The sequence below is a fragment of the Chelonia mydas genome, chromosome 6 (genome assembly GCF_015237465.2).
Source record: "Chelonia mydas isolate rCheMyd1 chromosome 6, rCheMyd1.pri.v2, whole genome shotgun sequence".
Lineage (NCBI taxonomy): Eukaryota > Metazoa > Chordata > Testudines > Cheloniidae > Chelonia > Chelonia mydas.
In genome coordinates this window covers 42,519,365-42,539,692 of record NC_051246.2, presented here as the reverse complement: position 1 = coordinate 42,539,692, position 20,328 = coordinate 42,519,365, and the positions used below count along the sequence as shown (strand labels likewise).

Genomic DNA, 20,328 nt, shown 5'->3' with positions numbered 1-20,328 from the left:
CCAGCGAGAAACTGCTGAATTGGAATTCATTTGCAAATTGGATACTATTAATTTGGGCTTGAATAGAGACTGGGAGTGGCTAAGTCATTATGCAAGGTAGCCTGTCTCCCCTTGTTTTTTTCCTGCAAACCCCCCCCCAAGACGTTCTGGTTAAACTTGGATTATTGCTGTGCACATTGTAAGATGAGCTGTTGCCAGCAGGAGAATGAGTTTGTGTGTGTGGTTTTTGGAAAGGGGGGGGTGGGGGGGGTGAGAAAACCTGGATTAGTGCTGGAGGTGACCCACCTTGATTATCATGCGCATTATAAAGAGGGGTTTCAAAGGGGGATGGGCTGTTGCCAGCAGGAGAGTGAGTTTGTATGTGTGTGTGTGGGGGGGGGGGGGGGGAAAGGTGAGAAAACCTGGATTTGTGCTGGAAATGGCTCCACTTGATGATCACTTTAGATAAGCTGTTGCCAGCGGGGGAGTGGGGTGGGAGGAAGTTTTGTTTCATGGTCTCTGTGTGTATATAATGTCTTCTGCAGTTTCCACGATATGCTATGCATCCGATGAAGTGAGCTGTAGCTCACGAAAGCTCATGCTCAAATAAACTGGTTAGTCTCTAAGGTGCCACAAGTACTCCTTTTCTTTTTAATGTGTGTTAGTTATCCTGCAGTAAAAACACATCTTTAATGGCAGTAAAGACAATGCCAAGTGTATTTTAATCTGTTAACTAACCCACGTTACAGTCCTAGTGAAGACAATGTAGTTGTAGTTTTAATCTCTATTAACTATTAAACCCTAGAGTGTTCTGTTGGGTTTATCTTGACCAGCTAATATGAGTTAAAGTACAACTGCCTTGTCTTTACTAGGCTTGCTCCATGGATTACTTTATCAGGGATTAAAAATATACCCTTTTCCCTAGGCCTGAGAATTGTGCCCATTGTGTTTGGGGGTGGAGGAGGCTAGGCTGCTTGACATCCACTAAAACACAGCAATTTCTGAAATGGACATCTACTCAGAAAGTCTAACAAATTAAATTGGGATCTCCTACTGGTTTCTCTGGAATTAACTATTCTTTTTTCCTTTCTTCTCTCCCTTTCTTATTTCTCTTTACTTTTTAGCAGTGGTTTATTGGGAAGGAGCTGGGGGATCCTAAACATTGGCTCTAACCATTCCAGCCAGGGAACAGTTTCCTTTTTTCTCCTCCCCCTATGTTTCAATCGTTTCTATTATCAGTTGGTAGATGGATTAAGACACGGGACTGTTTAATGAGGCCAGTAAGCCCTTTGTGTGGCTGTAGCTCCCCCTGAATTTCACAAATAAATCACTGCTCTCTTGCTTCCTGCTTTCAATCAGCACCCCAAGGGAAGGGGAAAGAAAAGGTCAAAACACAAATCCGAAGTGCTGGCTCGGAGCTGCTAGGAGAGGTTGGGGCGATGAGGAGACTCAACTCCTCCTTCCTGGAAGAAAGGACAGAAGGCGGACGACAGGCTAGGATGGGTCCCGCTCAGCGGGGGCCACGATGGGGCTGAGCGGCCTCCGCCAGGCGCACATATGGGGGCTCAACGGCTATGCCGGGTGTGGAGAGCTCAGCGGGACCCGGAGCAGGAGCTCAGCTACGCGGGGGACGCCAGGGCCCATACTGAGGCTCGTCTGGAGCCGGGGGGGGCGGCAGGGACCTAGAGCGGGGCTCAGCGCCGCTTGCGGGGGCTGGGTGCTCCGGACAGACCCCGTATGGCCAGACCAGGTGCCGGCTGGGGCGGCTCTCGGTGAAACGGCGGCTGGGCCATGTGATCCTGGCTGCTCCCTCTCCGGGAAGCGCCGCGGTGGAGGGGGAGCGCGGGTGGTGTTTGTCCCCTGCCCCTCAGCCCGGAGTCCGGGCGCTGCAGCTCGAGCAGGTAGGTGAGTCCCCGGGCTGGGTGGGTGCCTGCCTTCGGGCTGCGGGGGAGGGAGAGAGACAGGGGGGCCGGCCCGGGCGAGGGACTCCGCCCAGCTACATCTCCCCTGCGGGGAGGGTCACAGAAGATTAAGCCTTTCCCTCTCCTGTCGGGCCATTCAGGACAAGACACAATAAATTCATTCCCGAAATCAAAGCTAGGGCCACCCCGGATCCCATCAGCCACCCAGCCTGGGCCAACCCTCTGGTCCCAAAGGGATCCCTGGCTGCTGGGATAAAGTGACTCTGTTCCCATTTGCAGATACCCCCGACTCCCACATTGAACGTGACTGTGGCGAGTGGAATCAGATGACAGCGTGTTGAACGCCTGTTCTAGGCTAGGTTGTGGTCAAGATCCTGTTAGTTAATTTCACACTCCAGTTAGTCATGTTCTAACACAATAAAAAATGAAGGAAGGAAGACAAGGCCTGGCCGGGAACGGAGCTTCAGGCGAGATCCCTGCACCAGAGCCTGATTCAGACGCAATCACAGATGGAGAACAAAGAGGACGCTGCCCGTTTCAATTGTTTCGGAGGGACAAATGGTTGTAGCTCAAATTCTGCGGACCCACCTTGTGCAGGGCTCTGCCTGCTATCGGCAAACTAGAATGGGAGTAGGCAACGGAGAGAGCAAACTGGCTCCGTATTCGTGCCTCAAAAAAGGAAACAATGCTTTCCAGCAGGCTGCACTGGAAGGGAAATTATTTTTTAAATTAATTTTGATTATCCGATATCTTAAAGTCATCCTGACATGTTGGACTGTCATGTAATTAGAAAAGTGTTTTGTGGGTGCATCTTGAAAGGGTTTAAACAGAGAACCAAAACTGATTTATATTCTAGAATCACTTAACCCGTAATTTCAATAGGATAGGGTATTACAAACTCTGCTGTAAACTGTCAAGTAGCTTGCTGTGTTTTGCTAAGTAGCTGCTGCCCAAGTGGTGGCTTTACTTCATCAGTGGGCAAAGTGATTGTTTTATCTATAGTTCAGTACAGTCAGTCACACTTGCACTTTAGTTTGTTTGGCTGCAGGATCATCATTATTAAAATCTTCCAAGTAGGATTGCCACAATCGCAAAATATGTAGTATCAACCTTTAGTAAGCGCTTATACTACTTCTAATGGAGTTACTAATGGAGCTAATGGAGTTACTTCTCTAGCTCAAGTGGTAGAATACTGTGCTTTGTTAATTCAAATGGTGATGACTACCAAATGGAGGACATTATGCAATTGTTATTAAATATATGTGGGACCAGTTTGGGTAGGTGTACTGCCTATAGGGAAAAAATAATCCAAGTTGCTTGTGGGGACTTGTGTCTGACAACTGCATACAGTGGATTCATTTAAGATACACAAACAACATCTGGGAGTTTTTAACTAATACTTTATTTTGACAGATACTAGACTATGTCTGTGGTTTTGGTACTGCTGTGTCAGCTGCCGATAATGTTTGCATTTCCTCATTGCACAAGAAGATTAAAGGATTCAGAGCATACAGGGAAAGAAGGTAATACTCTTCTAAAATGAAGCTATGCTTTCCTGAGCGAAACTGCATCTTACTGTGTTCTGTTGTGGAAACAATCTTGCTTAAAAACTAAAAGTGTGTAACACAGGGGGTGTGATCGTTAACTAACATTAGAAGCAACAGGCTTTAGATTGGTTTAAAAATCATATTCTTGCTTCTCCCACCATTTTAGAATAGTTGGAGGTTTTTGCTAAAATGATCATCAGTCAAACAGATAGTCAATGGGGTTTCAGAAAAAAACACTGGAGTGAGATAAATAGGACAATACAGGCTCCTCTTAGGCCTCTGGGCACCTGTCAGTGACAGTTACCATTGTCATCAGATTTTCTTAGCAATGAGTCTGAAACAATAATTCAGTCTCTATTAAGACTGCACTGCATTTGTTCGTATTTGGAAGGGGTTGTTTTGTTTCATACTTGGCATTCAGAAAAGATCAAAGTTTTCATTTAAAAAAATAGTTTATCAGAAACTGTTTGAATCACTAGATTGTCTTATGACATAACAGAAAGTTTGTTTGATTAAGGGAAACACTTTTCCACTCAATGTGTAATTAAACTGTGGAACTCATTGCCACAGGATGACATTGAAACCAAGAATTTAGCCAGACTCAGAGAGGTTGGACATTTTTATAGGGACAGCAAGGAATATCTAGAGTTGTTATAGTTGAAACTAGCGCATTTTGGGAGAGATCTAAACCCCATGCTTCAAGGGTTAAGGTAATCTCTAACTGTAAAGAGTTGGATGAGACCTTCATGGGGACTGATTATCTCACATCTGCCTAGTGAGAGGCTGCGAGACAGTGATGGATCAGTGGTCTGTCCAGTTTGGCAATTGCTATATTCCTAACAGCCAGGATTGAATACAACACATGGAAGCACTAAACTGATCTCTCATTTGGTTCATTTCTTCAAAGTATTTGCGTATAGTCCATTATCATATGAAGAATCCAGTATTTCCAAATAACAAGAGTGAATGTGGGTGTACAGACCAAGGTCTGCCCCACCACTCCTGATCAGTGCACCCCATCCTGCCAGGCAGGACTATATTTAAAGGCAAGAGAAATAAGTACCAACAGTGGTGCCAGGTCTGCTGGGTGTTGTCTTTTTTTTAAGGTGTGCCCAACTGCCCACTAACAACTGGACTAAAATCTCTAGCTCATTTCACATAGGTTACTTACTGAGTATCCTAAACACAGGAGATGGGTTTGGACTACTGATCTAGAAAGTCTCCAGATATACTAATGTGAGAAGTATGGGGAATAAGCAGGAAGAACTCAAAATGCTAGTAAATAAACACAACTATGACATAGCTGGCATCACAGAGACCTGGTTGGGTAATACACATGACTGGAATATTGGTATAGAAAGGTACAGCTTGCTCAGGAAGGACTGGCAGGGAAAAAAGGGAGAATGTGTTGCCTTATATGTTAAAAATGAATACACTTGGACTGAGATTGAGATGGAAATAGGAGACAGACTTGTTGAAAATCTCTGGGTAAGGATAAAAGGGGTAAAAAACAAGGGTGATGTCATGGTAGGGCTCTACTACAGACCACCTAACCAGGAAGAAGAGGTGGATGAGGCTTTTTTTAAACAGCTAACAAAATCATCCAAAGCACAGGACTTGGTGGTGATGGGGGATTTCAACTACTCAGACATCTGTTGGGAAAAATAACACCGCAGGACACAGATTAGCCAATAAATTCTTGGAATGTATCAGAGACATTTTTTTATTTCAGAAGGTGTAGAAAGCTACTGGGAAGAGGCTGTTCTAGATTTGATTTTGGCAAATAGGGAGGAACTGGTTGAGAATTTCCAAGTGGAAGGCAGCTTGGGTGAAAGTGATCATGAAATGATCGAATTCATGATTATAAGGAATGATAGGGAGAACAGCAAAATAAAGACAATGGATTTCAAGAAGGGAGACTTTAGCAAACTCAGGAAGTTGACAGGTAAGATCCCATGGGAAGCAAGTCTAAGCGGGAAAAAAAATAGACAGTTGGCAGTTTCTCAAAGAGACATTATCACGGGCACAAGAGGAAACTATCCCACTGCGTAGGAAAGATAGGAAGTATGGCAAGAGACCACTCTGGCTTAACCAGGAGATCTTCAATGATCTAAAACTCAAAAAAGAGTCCTACACAAAGTGGAAACTAGGTCAAATTACAAAGATGAATATAAATAAATGACACAAGTATGTAGGGACAAAATTAGAAAGGCCAAGGCACAAAACGAGATCAAACTAGTCAGAGACATAAAGGGTAACAAGAAAACATTCTACAAATACATTAGCAGCAAGAAGAAGAGTAAAAATAGTAAAGAATAAAATTGTCAGACACATAGTATAACATAAATTGTTGCGCAAAAGTCAACATGGTTTCTGTAAAGGGAGATCATGTCTTACTAATCTATTAGAGTTCTTTGAGGGGGTCAACAAACATGTGGACAAGGGGGATCCAGTGGACATAGTGTACTTAGATTTTCAGAAAGCTTTTGACAAGATCCCTCACCAAAGGCACTTAGGTAAATTAAGTTGTCATGGGATAAGAGGGAAGATCCTTTCATAGACTGAGAACTGGTTAAAAGACAGGGAACAAAGGTTAGGAATAAATGGTAAATTTTCAGAATGGAGAGGGGTAACTAGTGGTGTTCCCCAAGGGTCAGTCCTAGGACCAATCCTATTCATCTTATTCACAAATGATCTGGAGAAAGGGGTAAACAGGGAGGTGGCAAAGTTTGCAGATGATACTAAACTGCTCAAGATAGTTAAAACCAAAGCAAACTGTGAAGAACTTAAAAAAGATCTCACAAAACTAAGTGACTGGGCAACAAAATGGCAAATGAAATTTAATGTAGATAAATGTAAAGTAATGCACATTGGAAAAAATAACCCCAACTATACATATAATGGGGGCAAATTTAGCTACAACTAATCAGGAGAAAGATCTTGGAGTCATCGTTCTCTGAAGACGTCCACGCAGTGTGCAGCTGCAGTCAAAAAAGCAAATGGGATGTTAGGAATCAGTAAAAAAGGGATAGAGAATAAGATGGAGAATATCTTATTGCCCTTATATAAATCCATGGTACGTCCACATCTTGAATACTGCATACAGATGTGGTCCCCTCATCTCAAAAAATATATACTAGCATTAGAAAAGGTTCAGAAAAGGGCAACTAAAATGATTAGGGGTTTGGAACGGGTCCAATATGAGGAGAGATTAAAGAGGCTCGGACTTTTCAGCTTGGAAAAGAGGAGACTAAGGGGGGATATGAGAGAGGTACATAAAATCATGAGTGGTGTGGAGAAAGTGAATAAGGAAAAGTTATTTACTTGTTCCCATAATATAAAAACTAGGGGCCACTAAATGAAATTAATGGGTAGCAGGTGTAAAACAAATAAAAGGAAGTTCTGCTTCACTCAGCGCACAGTCAACCTATGGAACTCCTTGCCTGAGGAGGTTGTGAAGGCTAGGACTATAACAGGGTTTAAAAGAGAACTGAATAAATTCATGGAGGTTAATGGCTATTAGCCAGGATGGGTAAGGAATGGTGTCCCTAGCCTCTGTTTGTCAGAAGGAGGTGATGGATGGCAGGAGAGAGATCACTTGATCATTACCTGTTAAGTTCACTCCCTCTGGGGCACCTGGCATTGGCCACTGTCGGTAGACAGGATACTGGGCTGGATGGACCTTTGGTCTGACCCAGTATAGTCATTCTTATGTTCAAGGACAGGGTAGGCCTGTTACTCAGTGAGGGGGGGGAAAATAACAGAAAATGTGGCAAATGTAGAGGTGCTTAATGACTTCTTTGTTTTGGTTTTCACCAAGAAGGTTGGTGGCGATTGGACATCTAACATAGTGAATGCCAGTGAAAATGAGGTAGGATCAGAAGAGGCTAAAATAGGAAAGAACAAGTTAAAAATTACTTAGACAAGTTAGATGTCTTCAGATCACCAGGGCCTGATGAAATGCATCCTAGAATACTCCAGGAGCTGACTGAGGAGATATCTGAGCCATTGCGATTATCTTTGAGAAGTCATGGAAGATGGGAGAGATTACAGAAGACTGGAAAAGGGGAATATAGTGCCCATCTATAACATAGTGCCCATCTATATCTTGACTTAAGTAAAGCTTTTGATACTGTCCCGCATGCCCTTCTCATAAACAAACTAGGGAAATGCAACCTAGATAGAGATACTATAAGGTGGTGCAAAACTGGTTGGAAAACCGTTCCCAGAGAGTAGTTATCAGTGGTTCACAGTCATACTGGAAGGGCATAACAAGTGGAGTCCTGCAGGGATCAGTTCTGGGTCCAGTTCTATTTGATATCTTCATCAATGATTTACATAATGGCATACTGAGTACATTTATAAAGTTTGCGGATGATACCAAGCTGGGAGGGGTTGCAAGTGCTTTGGAGGATAGGATTATAATTCAAAATGATCTGGACAAACTGGAGAAATGGTCTGAAGTAAATAGGATGAAATTCAATAAGGACAAATGCAAAGTACTCCATTTAGGAAGGAACAATCAGTTGCACGCATACAAAATGGGAAATGACTGCCTAGGAAGGAGAAAGGGATCGGGGGTCATAGTAGACAAGCTAAATATGAGTCAACAGTGTAACGCTGTTGCAAAAAAAGCGAACATCCTTCTGGGATGCATTAGCAGGAGAGTTGTAAGCAAGGTATGAGAAGTAATTCTTCCACTCTACTCTGCTCTGATTAGGCCTCAACTGGAGTATTGTGTCCAGTTCTGGGTGCCACATTTCAGGAAGGATGTAGACAACCTGGAGAGAGTCCAGAGAAGAGCAACAAAAATGAGTAAAGGTCTAGAAAACATAACCTATGAGGGAAGATTGAAAAAAATGGGTTTGTTTAGTCTGGAAAAGAGAAAACTGAGATGGGACATGATAACAGTTTTCAAGTACATAAAAGGTTGTTACAAGGAGGAGGGAGAAGAATTGTTCTTCTTAATCTCTGAGGATAGGACCAGAAGCAATGATTTTAAATTGCAGCATAGAAGGTTTAGGTTGGACATTAAGAAAAACTTCCTAACTGTCAGGGTGGTTAAGCAATTGAATAAATTGCATAGGGAGGTTGTGGAATCTCCATCACTGGAGATTTTTAAGAGCAGGTTAGACAAACACCTGTCAGGAATGGTCTAGATAATTAGTTCTGCCACTAGTGCAGGGGACTGGACTAGATGACCTCTCAAGATCCCTTCCAGCTCTATATAGACCCTGATTCTGCAAGTCCTCTGCATGCATAACTGCCACAATTTTAAATTAAAATTACAAGTTGTTAATTTAATGTTCTGTTCCAGATATGAGAGACAGAAAAGTCAGGAAATAGACACAAAGCATAGAATCATAGAATATCAGGGTTGGAAGGGACCTTGGGAGGTCATCTCGTCCAACCCCCTGCTCAAAGCAGGACCAATCCTGAATTTTTGCCCCAGATCCCTAAATGGCCCCCTCAAGGATTGAACTTACATCCCAGGTTTCGCAGGCCAATGCTCAAACCACTGAGCTATCCCTTCCCCCAACCATAACTCTGTTCATTACACATGTTTCAGGTATTTAAGTTAATGCAAATATGTGCAAGTTTCTTAGGTTGCTAACTAGTGTTAACAGGATGGAACCTGATTTGACACTATTTCCCCCATTCTGCTGGCTTTGTATGTAGCCATCAAGTTGTTGAAAAATCTACAAGTTGAAGGATCAGGTTTTGATTTCAGTTAAACTCTTCTATTCTGAAGCCCAATTTTTTTTCCAGTTTTATCTGATAAGTGAATGAAACACTGCTGAACAAAAGAGGCAAAGCTTTTCTTTTCAGTTTGATTAGTAGTATTCAGTTTCAAAGTACTTGTTTCGATACAGGTCGCACTAAAGTGAACTCCTAGGGAAAACTATTTCAGCACTGCCCAAATGTACTTTGGGGATTCAATTCTTCTTAAGTCTAGTCCCTTTCTCTATGCTGTAAAAATGTGATAATCTTAAATGCTGTAACTCCTTCTGAGTTGATAACATAATGACAAGATAATGCATCTTAAGATAAGTGATTCCTCACATTGTTCAGTGATAGTATTAAAGGAAGCAGAAATTAATGAGTGATACTGTAAGTCTCTTGGAATTGTCACTGAGCAAAACCCTTTGAGATACCATTGCAATGCCCAACAGTAACTATTAAGGCAAAAATTCCTGAGTTATGAGATAATCTATACCAGTGGTGGGCAACCCGCGGCCCCTCAAGGTAATCTGCTGGTGGGCTGCCAGACAGTTCGTTTACATTTGCACAGTTGCCCGCAGCTCCCAGTGGCTGTGGTTCGCCGTTCCCGGCCAATGGGAGCCGCAGGACGTAGCAGCCAGCAATCCCTGTGGCCTGTGCTGTTTACATTTACACGGGAGCTGCGGGCGGCCGTGCAAATGTAAACAAACTGTCTGGCAGCCCACCAGCAGATCACCCTGATGGGCCACGTGCAGTCCGTGGGCCGCAGGTTGCCCACCACTGATCTATATAAACGAATTGTCTAACAAGCACATATCTTCTTTGTGACTGAATAACTTTATCCTGCATCTTGTCTCTTTCTCCCTTTTGAAGCAAGTGGGCTTAGTTTGTAAGAATGCTCTTTCTGCTTTCATTAACACCCTTACACATTGGAGAGTTCTTTTTAATTAACCCTCTAGTCATTGCACTTAGCAAAACAGTCTACTTACTTATACTAGAAGTTAATTTAAAATATTTCAGTTGCACAGAAAACCAGGTCAGAATATTTCTTTTGTTCAAAGATGAGTTCTCTATTACAAGTTATAGCAAAGACAGGCTAAAACTTGAGCCCAGAAGAAACCTGATGAGAAAATGCATTCCAGTGTCTTTAAGTCTGCCATAACTTCACTAACTCTTCTGGAATCCTACCTCACAACTAGGGTGAGTGAGTTTATTTTTTAGGCTCCTAACCAGCTTCTAAAAATGGCAAAAATAAAGAAAAAATGAGTTGTTAAAAACTGCTTAATCAAAAATGATGTCAGCAAGAACCCCATCATGAACCTAATGACCATAAAACAGCATTTATTTGAAAGGTATAAAAATAATTATTGCCGTTTTTGTTTAATGCTTCAATCTACCCTTAAATGCTGTTCCTAAATAGTGTGATATTAAGAATAAATTAATGGGATTTGTCCACTGTGCTGATGGAAACCCAATTTCTAAAACAAAGACTAGAATTAAGATACCAGAATGTGTGAAAAGGAATGTATGCCTAGGATTCTTACTGGAACATATCAAAGGAGGTAACCCTTTTTCAAGATGTGAATACTGGATCTTGCTCAGTCTGGGTCTGCTTAGAAGTACATCTTAAAGTAATTGAATATTACAAGGAACCTTAAGATTCCCAGGGACTCCCACACCCCATCAGGGTCATAACCACAGCTGTGGTCACTTGCATTTCAGACAGCTGGCATGAGGACCAAATTCTAAAAAGTTGCTATGAGAAAATCTGAAACTATTTACAAGGGACAGAAAATATTTCAATTTGAATGTGGAACAGGCAGAAAGAGAACTGTTGTGTTGGCAGCAAAGAAAATGATTCAGGAAGAGGGCTTGAAGTCTCCTTTTATATCCGGTGAAACGGGAAAAAAACAGAGAGAGGTTTTTCTTTTGGGATTTTAAAGAACTCCAGAGTTTTCTGTAAGAATACCAGAACTATCCCCCTAATTTAACTCTTTTAAATTAATTTATTTTTTGTTAGTGTTTACATCGGAAAAAGAAGCCAATTTGTTCATCGGACGACATCTTCTGTATAACAGATTTGATTTTGAAGTATTTACCCCTGGTAATCTAGAAAGAGAATGCTATGAGGAACTGTGCAATTATGAAGAAGCAAGAGAAATTTTTGAAGACCCTGATAAAACGGTAATTGCTTTGATTTAGTTTAAAATACTGGGTGGCCATCAGTAGATGGTTCTTATAAATTACTGCAGCCCTCCAGAAGAGATCACTTAAAATAGGAGTTCTGCCACTGTTATGTATATTACAGTAGAACCAGAAGCACCAATGAGATGGGGCCCATTGTGTTTGGAATGCAATGAACACACATGAATATACGGTACATGCCCCGAAGAGTTTGCGGGCAAAGGCTATGATTCTGTGAATACTTACAAACTTAAGTGGGACTTCAGTAGGACTACTCACAAAAGTAAAGCTAGGCGCATGCATGAGTGTCTTCAGAACTGGGAACTTTTTTGGGGAAAAAAGTGATCTGGGAAGGGGATAAAATCACACAAATAATTTTGTGTATTTTATACTTTTAAAAAATTATATATAAAGTGCCAACTATTTCCATCTGCCCTCATTAATTGGCTGATTTCACATACAAGTTACAGCAAAGGGGAATCTTGAGAAGAGGGCAGTAGATCAGTTAAGTGTGAGTGTTCTATGGATAAGGAGCAACTTGGAAGATGCTACTGTATAGTAAAAGAAACCTTTGGCAGGAGAGGGAAAAGGGATGCAAGCCTTTCACCCCCTTCCCCAGGAAGAAGCCAGGCACAGATGAGGGCAGTACTTGCAATCCTTCAAACAACTAGTGCTGCTTGTAGTGCAAACCTTTCCAGGGCCCCTGCCAACTTCTGCACTCAGCTGCAGAAGGAGCAAGCAGTGCATCCTCTCCCAGGAGGATGGAGCGGCCACTGGAGTTTGCATTCCCTGGGAGTCTCCCATGAGGAATTTTACATGACTACACCTTAATTTCCCTGGAGGCTTCTGCTGCACAGTGGCTTCTTCCTCCTGCCCTCCCCGCTGCCTTTTCCAATGTGGGTTGTGGCTTAGTCTCAGTCTAAACTATAGGATTAAATTTTACACAGTGCATTACTGTCTTTAGTCATAAAATATTCTCTTATATGCATCATATTATTAACCTATGGAACTCACTGTTGCAGGATATTATTGAGGCAAGTAGCTTTGTAAGATCAGACACTTGCATGAATAGCATTGGAACATACACTAACCAGGATAAAGTATAAGCACCACCAATCTCCATTGTCAGTGTAAGCTAATTACTAAGTGGTATCAAGAAGAAATGTATCTGTATGATATAGTATTGCAATTTAAAGGTGTTCTTGGTTTGTCTCTTTCCTTTTCTTTTAAACAGCTGGCATTTCTTTCTATCGGTTTAGGTGGACCATTGGTTTGTTCTAGTATGGCAGTTTTTATGATGTTATACCTGAATACACAAGTTTCAGGGAATTTCAGCCCTGGGGTAAACAGGTGCAACTTTTGACTTCAGTGGGAGTTGTGCCATTTATGTCATGTCTGAATAATGTCCACAATCTCTTATTTAAGTTATACGTTACATACAGGCTTGAACTTTTTAAAAAAACATTTTTATTTTCATAGATGACTTTTTGGAAAGAATATTCCATTAAGGGACCCAGCACAAAATTTGGTAAGTCAAGATCAGAGCTTATCTCGTTTTCTTTCCCTGTTACATTGAAAATATTGCTCCCCTCAAACATACTCTAGACTCCCTCCCCCCCAAGCATGTTGCAATGTATGTTGTTATCTGGTCATGATTAAGTATTCAACTGGCACAATTACAACCCTTGATTACTGTCTTTTTATATTTTTTGTGCATTTTCTTTTTATATTTGATATACTGAAATGTATATTATATAGTATTTAATATATTTGTGAAGTTCAGGGAGTTTGAAGACTTTGGCCCTTTACTACTGCATATGGAAATACGCATTCTGCTATCCATTTCCTTGTATGTATTAGACAATATAGAAACTTTGCAACTATAATTCTGCTGCTGCCTACTTCTGTTTTTATTTTGTACTGCAGTAGTTTTATAGAGGCCCCAGTTAGGATTGGACCTCACTGTGGTAGGTGCTATACAAACATAGTGAAAGTCAGCATCTGCTCTGAAGGACTTAATCTGATGAAAGATACAATAAGTGTGTGAAATAACATTGATGGGGATGGAGTGGTGGAGAATCTCAATAACATGCATATATAAATGATCGAGGAGAGGAATATTTGCTAACCTTTGCTTTTGGTTGGGCTGTCTTTAGGTAGTGCTGGATTGATGTGATGGCTTGTCATGTGAGAAGACTAATAGAAAGGAACTACTACTGTTAATCTTACTGTAACATCTCTCTCAAATCTTCAAAAAGAGAGAAGGCCACCATTGATGAAGCATTGTGAATAGTACTATAGTGTTAGTCAACTAGAAATAATTACTGATTTCTGTTTAGGTGGTGAAGCTACACAGAAAATTGATGTTACAGGACTTCTGACTGGCCTAGTTGCTACTGGAGTTCTGTTAGTTATAACTGGATTACTTATTTACTATTTCTGCAAAAACAGATGCAAAGCAAGACAACCACCAGGGTAAGGAATTGAGAATAATATTTCACTTTACTTTCATAGAAAAAACTTTGGTAATTTAGGTGGAATTTTCAAAATCATTGTGCTCTCATTGAAGTGAATGGAAATTTTTCTGTTGACTTCAGTGGAGACAGAGTTAGGTCACTACTAAATGCTTTTGAAAATATCATTCTCAGAGTTAAGGTTATACAAGGTTGTAACTATAAATCACAAGAAAATATATAAAACAAATGACCTTTGCATGGATCACAGATCCTTGTTAAACAATATTTTACTGCTGGGCCCCAAAATCTTTATCAAGAAAAATGGTTTCAGCATGAGGGAACCCTGAGCCAGATTTGGTTTTTGAAACCTGCAGTGGAGCAGGGTGAACTGGTTTTAAGAATAGTTTTAGATATTAGAATTTGTAACTGCTGGAGAGATTGAATTGTGCTAGAGGAAATATGAGTGGCCTTAACTTCTTCCAAAAAATAAGCTTGCTAAGGATCCACAGACTCCTAAAGACAGCCTTCCTGTGAGCTTCATAATGGAAACTACTATTGTAATACAGTTGAATCTCCTTAATTGGCACAGTTAGTAACTAGTATGTTTATCTGAGATTCATGAGAATATTTTGTGTTGTGATAAATACAATATGCTGTAAAGCAGGAGATACATAGCAATAAATGTATGCTTGCAAGCATAAATTCACACCAGTAAACAATGTGAAAGGCTTACAGATGGCACTAAGTATGCCATTTGTCCATCACTGAATTGAAATACTTGTGTTAGGGAATTGTATTCAAAGAGTTAAGTGGACTCTGAATAGCTAAAGCAGGGGAAAAAGGTAAATCAGATTTTAGTTTATACATAATCTCACTTTTGGACTAAATGATATGCAATAGATCTTTCAGTCTTCAAAAACTTGTTTGGCCAGCTTGTTAGTGTAATCTCCTCTCCAGTTTTCTTTCTGTGTATAAAATCTACGGCAGTTCTGGTTACTTTCCTTTCAACTGCATTAATTTTTTTAAAAAAAACCACACAATTATTTACAAAGAAGTAAATTGAATGCATTTTTAATTGAAAATACATCTTTAAACCTAAAATTATCCAGTATAGTGCTAGTGGATATCTGCTCCTCCAGGGTTGTTATAGGTACAAGACTTCACCATGAACCAAATGTGTATCCATTTTCAGTATAAGCATATGTTCTTGTTTCTATACAGGGTGATGAAAGGATGGAACCATAAAGTCCGATTAATTTTTTCCAAGGGTTATGTACACCATAGAATCATAGAATATCAGGGTTGGAAGGGACCTCAGGAGGTCATCTAGTCCAACCCCCTGCTCAAAGCAGGACCAATCCCCAACTAAATCATCCCAGCCAGGGCTTTGTCAAGCCTGACCTTAAAAACTTCAAAGGAAGGAGATTCCACCACCTCCCTAGGTAACGCATTCCAGTGTTTCACCACCCTCCTAGTGAAAAAGTTTTTCCTAATATCCAACCTAAACCTCCCCCACTGCAACTTGAGACCATTACTCCTCATTCTGTCATCTGCTACCACTGAGAACAGTCTAGATCCATCCTCTTTTGAACCCCTTTTCAGGTAGTTGAAAGCAGCTATCAAATCCCCCCTCCTTCTTCTCTTCTGCAGACTAAACAATCCTAGTTCCCTCAGTCTCTCCTCATAAGTCATGTGTTCCAGCCCCCTAATCATTTTTGTTGCCCTCCGCTGGACGTTTTCCAATTTTTCCACATCCTTCTGGTAGTGTGGGACCCAAAACTTGACACAGTACTCCAGATGAGGCCTCACTAATGTCGAATAGAGGGGAATGATCACGTCCCTTGATCTGCTAGCAATGCCCCTACTTATACATCCCAAAATGCCATTGGCCTTCTTGGCAACAAGGGCACACCATCAAAGTAAAATCTGTGATACTACCCATCCTAAGACTCCCCTTATGACAAAAAGCTTTCCCTATCATTTGAAGCACCCATAAACTCCACAGAACGTTGAGTATTTAAGAAACAAATATACTATTTTATTAATATTTTATTATTATTTAAGATATTTATTTTACATATGCTCTGGAATATGATTTAAAATTTAGACTGTACTAGTACTTGAAACACTAAACTTGAGATCAAGTATAGAAGTAATCGGCACTTAATCATCTTAAAGGAGAGCGCTTGTCAGTTCTTGTAAACAGCACTTTTGTTTTTTACATGCACACTGTGGCGTACACGGAAATATCCCCGTGATCTAAAGTACAGAAAACTGCACTGAATTTTGATTATATATTAAATAAAAGGAAGAGTGTACATAAAACAACAGTAAATTGAGTTACACTATTTACAACAGTAAATATCTTTGCAACTTAAATATCTATTGAGATAGAAAAAGCTGATTTGAAATTACTTGTGTTGGAATCCTTTAAGGGCCTCTTCTCTACCTGTTAAAAGCAAATCCTTTCTGACTTCCATAAGCATAGAAGCTCCTCTTCTACGGAAGGAGGCACAATTCTGCAACTCAAAGGAGGGGTGGACCTTTGCATAGTTCTGCTGGGACAGGGAGCTGAAGTAATCTGGAGGATCCACTGCTACATAGATCCTCTAGCCCTCCTCCTCTCTCTGCTCCCCTCAATCTAGGGTTACTATACATCCGTATTTTTCCAGATATGTCTGGCTTTTTGGTTCTTAAATCACCGTCCGGGAGGAATTTTTAAATATCTAAAAACATCTGGGATTTTGCCATTATTATTTTTCCCCAAAGCAGAGTTGATCATTCAAGAAAGAAAGTGAATGTTGATCACTCGAGAGAGTGCCCGCTTTTCCCCCCTAGCTCCCAGCGCTTGCACCGCAAAACAGCTATTTTGCGCGGCTGGGAGAGAGGGAAGAGGAGGGAAAACGCAGCACACTCAGGAGAGGAGGCAGGGCTGGGACGGAGATGTGGGAAGGGGTTGGAATGGGGGCAGGGAAAGGGTGGAGTTGGGGTGGGGTCAGGGGGGTGCGAGCTAATTCCCTCCCCCCCGGAGTGTCCTCTTTTTTGAATGTTCAAATATGGTAACCCTACCTCAACCTCACAAGTATGAATGGGCAACAGAGTTACAGAAGCTACTCCAGCCATTGCCGTGAAGTAACGGTCATAGTGGGTCACTCTTGCAGTTTTGATACAGATTGTTTCCTTTTGGAGTACATTAAGTTCATAGAATATCAGGGTTGGAAGGGACCTCAGGAGGTCATCTAGTCCAACCCCATGCTCAAAGCAGGACCAATCCCCAATTTTTGCCCCAGATTCCTAAATGGCCCCCTCAAGGATTGAACTCACAACCCTGGGTTTAGCAGGCCAATGCTCAAACCACTGAGCTCCTAGAGGAGGATTCTGCCCCATCCTTTTCTCTGTGAATTTCTGCAGCACTTAACTGTGTTCCTCAGCCTAGGTTCTGGGGATACCCATTTGGCCCATGCTGTTTATGATTATTAAAAATGTACTTGCTTTGGCAAAAGGCTATGTAATCCTCTCCTTCATATATAACAATGAAGATGTCACTCATAATACTATTAACTCTGTTTAGGTACTCAGACAGCGTAAGAAGTAGAAGACATTCATCTATCATCTGCAGAAGACATGAAGAGGTTTCTTTAAATCCACTCCCTCTGAGAACAGATGAGTCAGGACTGCCAACTTATGAAGAAGCAGTGACATTAGGTGGAAAATACGATGTCCCACCACCATCATATCTGGGGCCTGCAAAAGGGTTTAAGATGTTTAAAAAGTCTCTGTCACTTCCTGCCCCATAGTCCCAAACTTGACTCTGGAGGAGTGGGGAATTAATCTTCATCGGAAGATGTACATTTGAAAAGGGGCAGTACCTTGCAGGACATTTTTCACAAATGTGAAAGACCTACAGTTCTTCAGCACAGCTAGGAGAAAGTGAATTCTTTCATACTGGAAAGGAAGTTATTGTTTTGCAAAAATTTGATGTATTTTTCCAGCATGAAACTTGTCTATACAGATTTTTGGTGCTAGAACTGAACTGTGCATAATGGTACTAACCTTTAAGCTCCCATGCATTTTGAGCCAAGTATCAAACTATTGATATTCCATTACTAGTTTTATTTACTGTTTATTCAGAAGGAAAAATATTAATAAAATTGGACTTGATACTAACCATTTTTTTAATTAAAACTTTAAACCACTGTGAATATATTAAGCATTGAATAACTAACAAAATAGATACCTCATTTGGTTGCTAGGTGGGTTTTGTACTGGTTCTAGAAGTAGTGATGGGCTGTATTGATGAAAGCTAGTTAATCTGTCAAGCTTGTATAGCATTATGGTTTCTGAATTAATTTGTCTAATTTTAAACATTACAGTATTGTCTCATACTGTCCAGTTAATGTAGATTTTACATGGCAGGAAGCCGTGATTAGGAGGACACAAGATATTCTCTTTGTGAAAATCATGGTAGGGGTTATCTAAAATAATGACTACATGTATTCTCCTCAACTTCATCACCTACTTACTGTTCTGTTGCAGAACAGTAGTTTATTGCTAGGCAAGTAAGATAGGTGCCTTTCCCTAGATCCCATTAACAAACAACCCATAGCAATGGCTAGCTGGTAGCTAGTAGGATTATTTCTCTCCTTCCACATCCCCACCTTAATATATACAGTGTAAATTTTCAAAGCATTGTCTGGAGAAGCAACTTCCAGTTGAACACAACACAAAGTTGAACACAACTTCCATTGATGACCTTAGTCTTGGAGGCTTAAAGTCAAGACTTCTGGCTGATAAAATAGGAGTCCAAAAGTTGCTCCTGCATGCTTATGCAGGTCACTTACATTGCTCTGCTGGAATGACATTCATTAGTCTGAGATTTTAGAAATCTCTCATGAGTAGAATGTCTAGTAATCAGAAGACAATGGACAAGCTTTTCAAAAGTGACTAATGACTCTGGGTACCTTCATTTCTGGAGCTCCAATGCGAGACACCTTTAAAATTGGGACCCTTTAAGGTCTCACCAGTTGGACATTCAGAAGCTGAGTCACTTTAGAAAATCTTGGCCAATGGTTCAATAGCAGCAAATTGAATTCAAACTTGTATTTAAAATGGTTCATTTGTATTCAGTCACTGTTTACATTTAAAGGTTGAATGTTTACTTGTAACATGATTTTTTTGACAGAGAAGTTCAGCGAGAAACTATGTAATGACTCCATATCACTGTCTTAAATCTAAAAATCTCTCATCTAAAGAGAAATTGCTGGAATACTTGGAAGATATGGGGTGCACTGAGAATACTACATAAAGCCAATCTAGCCTGTAAGTAACTCACGTTGACTTAAGTGGATGGAGAATTATTTTCTTGTTACTGACTGGCAGGATTGGGAGTCAAATTGGTTTCTCTTCTGTCTCTGTCAGACTTACTTATAGCCGATGGCAAGTCACTTAACCTCTCTGTGCCTTACTTTTCAATCTGTAAAATGGGTAGAATACCTACCTCAGGGTGCTGTGATGTTTAATTCATTGCCATTCATACTTCAAGTGCTCTGAGATTCTTGGTTGAAGAGTGCCATAGATCATTTTTAACTGCTGAAGCCTTAAAGACTGTGTCCAATCTACTTCAAAGACTGCATTTCAACTGATCAGCTGATAAATGAAGTGCTGGGCTAAGAGTCTCATGGCTTAATCACAAGGAGAGTGGAAACCAGACATTATCAGTGAAAGGTGCTTGACCATTGCATTATCTTGTCATCTGTATACTCCAAATCCCAAATCTGTTAACCTTCTACTCACTTTGCAAGGCTCATTTGCTCTCCCAGGCTTTTGCTGGGTGAAAAGAGATTCAGAATTGGATGGAAGAGATTTGAAGGGGAAAGGTCTAGAGCGGTTTGGGGGTTTTGGACATTGGTCTGAATTGTTGTATCTTGTACATGTGTCAAAAAACATTGCATCACTTTTTAAAATATAAATAAAACACTATATGAAATAAGACCAGAATATTCACTTGAATGTAGAATCTGACTCTTAATTCATAAAAGGAGGAAGTAACTACAAATGGGTGACTGCCAACAATGAAGAAAAAAATGTTAATATAACAAGCAAATTACAATTTTGAAATATTGTGGGTATTGGTCTACCCACTTTCCTTACACCATTTTTGTCCATCAGTTTCTGCCAGAGTCAATGCACCTGGCTTCACTATAGGTGCCTTCTGTAAATCCATGCTTTTTTCAATTATTATACTAAAGCTGGATGGATCATAAACTCTGATTTGGAAAAGGAAAGTTAATAAAAGGAAAATGACTCTTGGAATGATAAATTCATCCTGAATTCGAAGCACACCAATCAGCACAACAGAGATTATAGTTTTGTAAAGGTGCACCACTCTTTTGTCAAACTTCATATGATGGGATTATTAATGAAGTCACTTCAACAACGGGAAGTGAGTGAGAAGATATAATTGCCTCTCTAAATCACCTGTTCAACTATTACTGGAAAACAGGCTTAAAAAAAACCCAA

At 40.6% G+C, this 20,328-nt stretch overlaps 1 protein-coding gene across 1 annotated transcript; it reads left to right on the top strand.

The window, feature by feature from the left end:
• Window positions 1-1,763: 1,763 nt before the first annotated feature.
• Window positions 1,764-19,798, top strand: PRRG4 (proline rich and Gla domain 4). The gene is made up of 6 exons (XM_007067889.4): window positions 1,764-1,880; window positions 3,315-3,424; window positions 11,190-11,353; window positions 12,833-12,881; window positions 13,693-13,828; window positions 17,381-19,798. The coding sequence occupies exons 2-6, from the start codon at window positions 3,325-3,327 to the stop codon at window positions 17,604-17,606; spliced, it is 675 nt and encodes a 224-aa protein (XP_007067951.3). The 5' UTR covers window positions 1,764-1,880; window positions 3,315-3,324; the 3' UTR covers window positions 17,607-19,798.
• Window positions 19,799-20,328: the final 530 nt, after the last annotated feature.